This window comes from Amborella trichopoda, chromosome 10 (assembly GCF_054954075.1).
Source record: "Amborella trichopoda isolate Santa Cruz 75 chromosome 10, AtrichopodaSantaCruz75HAP2 v2.0, whole genome shotgun sequence".
NCBI lineage: Eukaryota > Viridiplantae > Streptophyta > Magnoliopsida > Amborellales > Amborellaceae > Amborella > Amborella trichopoda.
The window spans coordinates 6,008,700-6,016,786 of record NC_142345.1 but is presented as its reverse complement, the minus strand read 5'-3'; the positions used below and the strand labels follow the sequence as shown (position 1 = coordinate 6,016,786).

The window sequence follows — 8,087 nt, the reverse complement described above, 5'->3', positions numbered from 1 at the left end:
CTAATTATAAAATTTTAAACTTTAAAAATAGTTGAAATCAAGTAGACCTATATATATATGAAAATCTTGAAAATGGATGGTCTAGATAATGTGTTGCAAGATGTATTATTTTTGAAGTTCAATAATTTTTATTTTTATTTTTATATTAACATATCTTGATGTCAAGATGATCAATTTTGGAAAACATTATAAAAAACCTTTTTCGATGGATTTTTTAGGTGCATATGTGATTCTACATTTTAAGGTGGCAACCTTATATAAAAATTTTCCTTATTTAAATTGGAGTTAATTACGCACGGACCCTATATAAGTAGGGAAAATATGGTATACTCTCTTTATATGCGAATATTACATCAAAGGTCGATCAACACGACTTTTTTTTTTACGAAATTACCTTTCGGTCCGAGGATGTCATTCTCGAACCCTCTTCTTCTTTTTTTTTTCAAAACTTAAGTTGAAGTCCAAAGATGAAATTCTCGGACTTTTCTCTTTTTCAAAACCTAAGTTGCGGTCCGAGGTTGCAATTCTCGGACCAAAACTTAAATTTTGAAAAAAAAAGTGGTCCGGAGATACAGTTTTTTTGTTTTAAAAGAAACTTAAAAGCAATCCCAAGATGGCATCTCGGACAGAAAGTTAAGTTTTGAAGAGAATCGCTTCAAAAAAAAAAACGATTGGATTGAGGGGTAATTTATCAAAAAAAAATCGACGTATTGACCGACCTTAATTGTAACTTTCGAGTATAAAAAGAGCGACTCTTATTTTACTAACTTATTTAAAGTCCGTAGGTAAATAACTCTTTAATTTATGCCGTAAGAGAGAAATTATGATGCTGATACCCTAACGGAAGCCTCTACTGAAATGTATTTCTGGATCTTCTTTCATTTCCTTTCCGCTCTCTTGGGGCCTTTGTCCCCCACTTGCTGTGTACTTTACATTGTCCCCGTGAAATTTCGTTAAACATTTGGAGCGAAAAAAAAAATTCATGAAATAACCAACTACTGAGAAACGCGTTACGTGTTCATAATTTTCCTGGCATATCAACATGCTAAAATCACGACCATTGTGTGGTACTTCATAATATTTAGATACTTTTTTTTCAAGTGTCATTATGTAGTTAATATCATCTAAAATCTTAATCTTCCCGCTTCTTTAAATTATTTACAGATGTGTTACTATCAGAATGGCCAATTTTGAGGCATTCGAAATGCTAGTGTCTATGTCAAATTTTGACACAAATGCATGTCCATGTAAGGGTTGCATAAAACAAAAAGAGCTAATTTTTTATAATGGGAAACAATTTTGTATACTATATTGATCTACTTTTTTTTCTTCTTCTTTTTTAAACATTAACAAAATCTTCATTGAGAGAATAAAATACCGGAAAGACAGTACAAAATAGAATAGCAAAACTAAAGGAAAGTAAAAACAGATAAACAGAAAAATAAACAACAAAGAGAGATCAAAAATTAGGTCACAACAGAGGACAACATGAGCGAGGGTCACTTGGAACCCCTGGCTCTTGAATAGAGTTCTCCAATTTCGACTATGATGCTACCATTCGATGGTAAAACATTGGCTAGGGAAGTCCACATAACGGATCTGTTTATGGGCAAGTTCAAAACACATCATTTTTTTTTATTTCTTTCTAAGCCCCTTCTCTCTCTTCTCGTGTTTACTCTAAACCTCTTTTTTTTTTAACTCTTCTCTCTCTTTTCTGTGTTTCTCTCAGAACCTCTTATTTTTTAAATATTGAAAAAATATCTTTTGAAAAACTATCTATTTTTTTAATATAAAAAAAAAAGGCTTGGGGATAAACACGAAGAGAGAAAAGGGATTTAGAAAGAAATAGAAAAAATGATATCTTTTGAAATTCTGTTTGAGCTACAAAAGTGGATTAAAATTGGTCCCTTACACCGCAAGATATGTTTTGAAACCTTGGATCTGTTGAAGATTGGAACTTAAAAATATGGTGTACGGTGATATTTTCCCAACTTTATTTTATCAATGTTTAATTTTGTAATCCATGCCATCAAGCTATTGTTAAACAATGTAGAATTCAGATGTTTAAAGAGTGTTTAGGCAGCGTAATAATATCCAATTCACATTTTAAAAGTGAGTTGCCGCGTAATAATATTCAATTCCTAATAGCGCTGCTCTATGTTACACAAGGAAACACATCCTCTTTTAGAAAAGTTTATATAGAGCTAAGTCTCTAAACAATCAAATCAGAGCCTGCCTCAAACATTACAATAGAAATTTTGATGCCCAATTATCCTCATATTGATCATCTCAACATCAAGATGCATGGACATGAGAAAAAAATGGATTTCACGTTTTGAAAATAGGGTATTTTGTAACGTATTTTTTAACCGATAATTTTCAAGATTTTGAAGTTTTCATAGATCTATCAACCTACATTATTTTTTAAATTTTAAACTTTATCAATAAAAATGAAAATGTATTTTAAGCTATCATAAAGATTTCCAATATTGAAACCACATTTCCCGATACTAGACTCCAATTTGATTGTTTGCCTAGGCTCTCTACAAAGTGTACCATCTCACTCAATATTTTTTCTGTTTTAGCCTCTATTTGGAAAAACGGATAGGGTAGTTTGAATCCATCACCGACTTGTCGATCTGAATTAACAAATCAATATGGAATCAGAAAAAAAAAAAAATTGAAAATCGACGGAAGCGGGTGATTCCAAGTCATTCGAGAAGTGGAACGCCCACCCATCAACCCCAGGTCAAACGAAACATTCCAAGTCAACCCAACATTTTAAACCAATGGTTTAAAAACCGGATCGGTGACCCGGATCAGGCTTTTCAAAAACCGATCCGGATCGGCGAATCGGCGATCCGGATCGGCGAATCGGCTATCCGGATCGGAATCGGGTGAATCGGTCAGAATAAAGCTTCAAAAAAATCCGAAAAAATTATTAAAATTCATTATAAATATTGGTTTTTAGGAATTCAATAAAAAATGAGGGTACTCCATTAAGAATTTTCATGTTTTTGAATGAATATGCAAATATTGATATGTTCTTTCCCTGCATGAACCGCCGTTCAGCATTTAATTTACAGTATTTCGTGCTCATCCCTACACTGTTGCTGTTGGGACTCGATATGTGAATAATATGGTTGGGATAGGGTGGCCTCGGAATCATCATCTCTCTCGTTTTCTCTTTGAATAATATGGATTAAAAAAAAAAAAAAACAAATTTTCAAAAAAATCTATCATGGATTAAAAAAAAAATCACAAATTTTCAAAAAATTCTATCATGGATTACAAAAAAAAATTCGATCATGGATTAAACAAAAAAAATCACAAATTTTCAAAAAATTCAATCATGGATTACATAAAATTCGATCATGGATTACATAAAATTCGATCATGGATTACAAAAAAAAACAAACAAAAAAAACAAAAAATTCAATCGTGGATTACAAAAAAAGAAAAAAATAGTTCGATCATGGATTACAAAAAATTCAATCATGGATTACAAAAAACTCTATCATGGGTTACAAAAAAAGCAAAAAACAAAAAATTCAATCATGGATTAAAAAAAAACAAACAAACATTTCAATCATGGATTACAAAAAAAAAACAAACATTTCGATCATATATTACAAAACATTCGATCATGGATTACAAAAAATTCTATCATGGGTTACAAAAAAAAAAAAAAAAACAAAAAAATCGATCATGGATTACAAGAAAAGAAAACAAACATTTCGATCATGGATTACAAAAAATTCTATTATGGGTTACAAAAAACCAAAAAATTCGATCATGGATTACAAAAAAAATCTATCATGGATTACCAAAAAAAAAAAAAAAAAAAAAAAAAAAAAAAAAAAAAAAAAAAAAAAAAAATTCCGTACGGAATCGCCGATTCACTGTTCGGACTCGCCGATTCCGTACAGTGAATCGCGATTCACTGTACAGAATCGTCCGGTTCTCTCTAGAACCGGACGATTTCCGATTTTCGGGCGATCCGGTTCCTTTTTCACTATTTCCGAGTCGAACCGGGCGAGTCCGGTTCGACTCGGCGTTTTTTAAAACGCTGTTTTAAACACAATTGTTTAAGCCCAATTTTGCAGCATTTTCAAATGGGGCATTTTAAACACAATTGTTTAAGCCCAATTTTGCAGCATTTTCAAATGGGGCAGGAAAAAGAGGTGGAGAAATAGTACAAAAATAGTAGAATTTCCATTTAATGGTCCATATGACACTCCCTTAGTCTATATCATGCAGGAAAGAATTGGGTGGAAATTTCCTTTCAGGCAAGATCAGTATGTCCCACAATTATTTGTTAATTGCTTCAACTACTCATTTTTGACTTGCTGTGCTCTGACTTGACTCCTTCAAACCTCTCTCTCTTTGTGTGTGAATTGAAAGCAATACAATACGCAACAAGAAGTTCTGAGAAAGTCCATACTTCTGCATCAAATAATTGAATCATGGAGCCCGGATTTTTGCAAGACAATGTCCTACTCCAATTTATTCAGAGGAGCTCCACATTACAATGGTGACACTGTTCCTTTTGGTTTGTTGACACACACTTCATCAGCCATCATAAATACATATAGGTGAAACAGCCTTTGACAGTTTCAGGTTCAGAAACTGATCTTACTTGGAGCCAGAAAAAAATAGCCATGGTGATTTGCTTCTCTTGCAGGAAATGCCTTATGTTTATACTGATCGTACTCTGCATGTTCCTACGAAGGTCATCTTCATGTCTAGAGAGAGAGAGAGAAATTCTTTTAGACATCAAAGCCTTCTTCATTCACCCCAATCAGACCTCGAAGGCGTCGATGTATATCATGGGTTCATGGCAAGGACAATATTGTTGTAGTTGGGTTGGCGTTGAGTGCGAAAATCGTACATCTCATGTTGTTGTTTTGAACTTAGATTTTGTTCAAGAAGAGGGGATAAGGGGAGGATACCTGAATGCTACTCTTTTTGTTGGGCTAGAACAATTAAGGTCCCTTAGTCTGGTATCTAATAGTATGGGAGGCTTATTGCCCATCAAAGGTAAGAACTTTTTTTATCTGTCATAATTCTCTTTTTTCCTTCTTGGGATGAACCTCAATTCAAATAATTCTAGTGGTTTCTCATAGCTGTTCTTGTTGTGGCAGAGCTTTCGAGACTGAGGAACCTGCAACGGTTGGTTTTAAGAGCGAATTCATTCGAAGGTGTACTACCGATGGAGATAGGTTTGCTATCCTCCCTTCAAGTCCTTGACTTGGGTACAAATAGACTCAGTGGAAGCATACCTTCTTCTTTGGGCAACCTTTCTCACCTTCGGGTGCTCGATCTAAGGGGTAATCAATTCAGAGGAAGTATCCCGCCATTCTTGAGTAGCTTGCTGTCACTTGAAGGTCTTTATCTAAGTAATAATCAACTTCAAGGGAGCATACCTCGAACCTTCGGTAATTGGTCATCTCTTACTGTTCTGGCTCTCAGTGGCAATCGCCTTTCAGGACCCATCCCAAGAGAACTTGGTAAGCTTCAAAATTTGGCGGAATTGTATCTCTCTAATAATTCCCTGTCAAATAACTTCTCATTTTCCACTATTGTACATCTCTCTAAACTTCGATATGTGGACCTTTCTCTAAATACCAGGTTGGTCATCCTGGATACGAATGTCATCCCATCTTTCCAGCTTTCTGAACTCCGACTATCATTTTGTGACATGAGTAAATTCAACCTTAGTGTGGATGGGTTCCTTTCCACTCAACGGATTCTAGAAACCATAGATTTTTCGTACTCTAAATTGGCAGGAATTGTTCCGACTTGGCTGATCGAATCTGTTAATGAGAATTGCTATTTGCGAGGGAACATGCTCTGGGGATCAATTTCTTCACCAATAGTTCAACCCAATCTTACCCGTTTGGATTTGTCTATCAACAACATTAGTGGAGAAATACCAAAGGATTTCTTTGCTCATCTTCCCAGTCTGTCGAACCTAAACATCTCCCACAACTTCCTACGGGGTAGCATCGATTCTTCCATAGGCAGTTCAGGCACCTTGGTTGGTTTGGATTTATCTTTCAACCAACTGTCCGGGAAATTACCGTTGAACCTTTCCAACAAGTTATTAACTTTAGACTTGTCAAACAACAATCTATCAGGAACTTTACCTACAAATCTAACTAGTGGAAGAGCCATATGGTATTTGAAGTTGTCTAGGAACAACTTAGAGGGACCCCTGCTATCACAGAACTTCTATCTACCAAACCTACAATCTTTACATTTGGATCACAATGCATTCCATGGAACAGTACCAGAGAATTTACTTCTTTACAGTCCCACTTTGACAGTATTAAACATTGGATATAATTATCTGTCTGGGGTAATCCCAAGAGAGATAGGGAAGCTACCAAATTTGCAAGTGCTGATCTTCAAAGAAAACCAGTTTGAAGGAAACATTCCTCATGAGTTGTGTGAGCTACAACAGTTGGCCATTTTGGATCTTTCTCTAAACAATTTGCAGGGCGCCATACCTCCTTGCTTCAACAATAACTCTGCTTGGGTAAATGGCACATCAGCCACAATAACGTATTTACCAATTGAAAATGGCGAATGGAATTATGTTGAGGTGGTTTATTTCGACAAGGGCAACGAATATGGATATAGTGGACTCATTCTCTCTCTTTTGACAGGAATCGATCTTTCTTCGAACCAAATCAGTGGCTCCATACCCATGGAAATGGGCCTCTTGAAAGGACTCATTGTATTGAACATCTCAAATAATCACCTCACGGGCATCATTCCCAACTCATTTTCTCAGTTGCAGGATATCGAAGCATTGGATCTCTCTCAAAATAAGCTCACAGGTAGATTACCTCCTTCATTAAGCCTGCTCACATTTTTGGGCATCTTTTCTATCGCAGATAATGATATAGAAGGGAGGGTACCCACTGATGGCCATCTATCAACCTTTGGAGAAAGCTCCTATGTTGGAAACCCAAAACTATGTGGCTTCGCTGGGAAAGCATGCTATGATCAGGTATCAAGTATGCCTCAGGGAGATGAGGACAATGAAGATGCAAAATCTGGATGGGAGGGGAACAAACTTGTGCTCTATGGTTTAATTGCAGTGGGCTTTACAGTTGGTTTCTGGGGAGCTCTTGCATTTGTTTTCCTAAATAAGAAGTGGGGGATTATGTGTTTCGAAGCAATGGATGAAGTTATTCATCACTTGCTATGGAAATGTTATCCAATACCTAAAGGAACATTCAATCTTTTGCCAAAACCTTGATCACTATATTTATGTATATATCATCTATGGTAGTAGCTGACCCCAGATAGTTGGGATAAGGCTCAAATGATAATGTTGATATCATGTATGGCAGTCGCCCTCAAGTAAAATTTATGTTGCCTTTCTTGTTTGTCACTAAAACAAGGTTATTTGCATTCCATGCCTGAAAAGATGAGAATTAGAAACAAACAAATTGTTTGACGAAATTGAGTAACTAAACAATCCTCATAATAACTAGAAGAAGACATTTTATAGAAACAGTTGCAGACAAATGAAAGTTGCATATGAATCACATAGCCAATATATGAGAGATTTTCTTTAGCCTTGTGAGTCCAGATGGTATCCTGATGAGAGTTTTCCTTAATGCTTTGGGAAACAACAAGCACCCCTAGCAATTGAATGTGCTCAGCTTCCAGAGCACAAGGCCCTGTGAGCATGGCACTAAATCAATGGAAACCCAGAAGCTCCCAATTCTCTTCTCCAATTTTTACCCTTGAAAGAAAATGAACTTTTCTTCCTGCAGCATTAGCTTGTTCCAAGTTCCAACCCAAACTCTTATCCCTAATATTATCCCGTGCCACTTTTATCCCCATGTACCCCCTAACAACCAATCATAATCAAACAATTGTGTATTTGGCTTGCACATCCCTTCTTTTTAGTGACTATTCCGGCGGCTCTTTCATGTTAAGAGCCTTGCTCGGTTCACAACAATACTGAAAGTCTAACACGTACGTGCACACACACACCCCATCTCTCTCAACTCATATGCCAGTCATCGGTTATTGTTAATAAAACAATTGTTCTCTCTCTCTCAATC

At 35.8% G+C, this 8,087-nt stretch overlaps 1 protein-coding gene across 2 annotated transcripts; it reads left to right on the top strand.

The window, feature by feature from the left end:
• The first annotated feature begins 4,923 nt into the window (after window positions 1–4,923).
• Window positions 4,924–7,411, top strand: LOC18435761 (receptor-like protein EIX2). 2 transcript variants are annotated; one of them, XM_088849438.1, is made up of 3 exons: window positions 4,924–5,040; window positions 5,145–5,510; window positions 5,632–7,411. In XM_088849438.1, exon 3 carries the CDS (start codon window positions 5,702–5,704, stop codon window positions 7,268–7,270), a length of 1,569 nt encoding a protein of 522 aa, XP_088705564.1. In that variant the 5' UTR covers window positions 4,924–5,040; window positions 5,145–5,510; window positions 5,632–5,701; the 3' UTR covers window positions 7,271–7,411. The 2 variants fall into 2 exon arrangements, with proteins under 2 accessions (XP_088705564.1, XP_006845863.4); XM_006845800.4 differs by having other exon boundaries at window positions 5,145–7,411.
• The last annotated feature ends 676 nt before the right edge of the window (window positions 7,412–8,087 follow it).

Bases quoted from the DNA above. Each gene is read 5' to 3' on its own strand.
- LOC18435761 (XM_006845800.4), top strand. From the start codon at position 5,016: ATGGGAGGCTTATTGCCCATCAAAG. The intron at 5,041-5,144 runs GTAAGAACTTTT...TTGTTGTGGCAG, and splicing joins AGGCTTATTGCCCATCAAAG to AGCTTTCGAGACTGAGGAAC.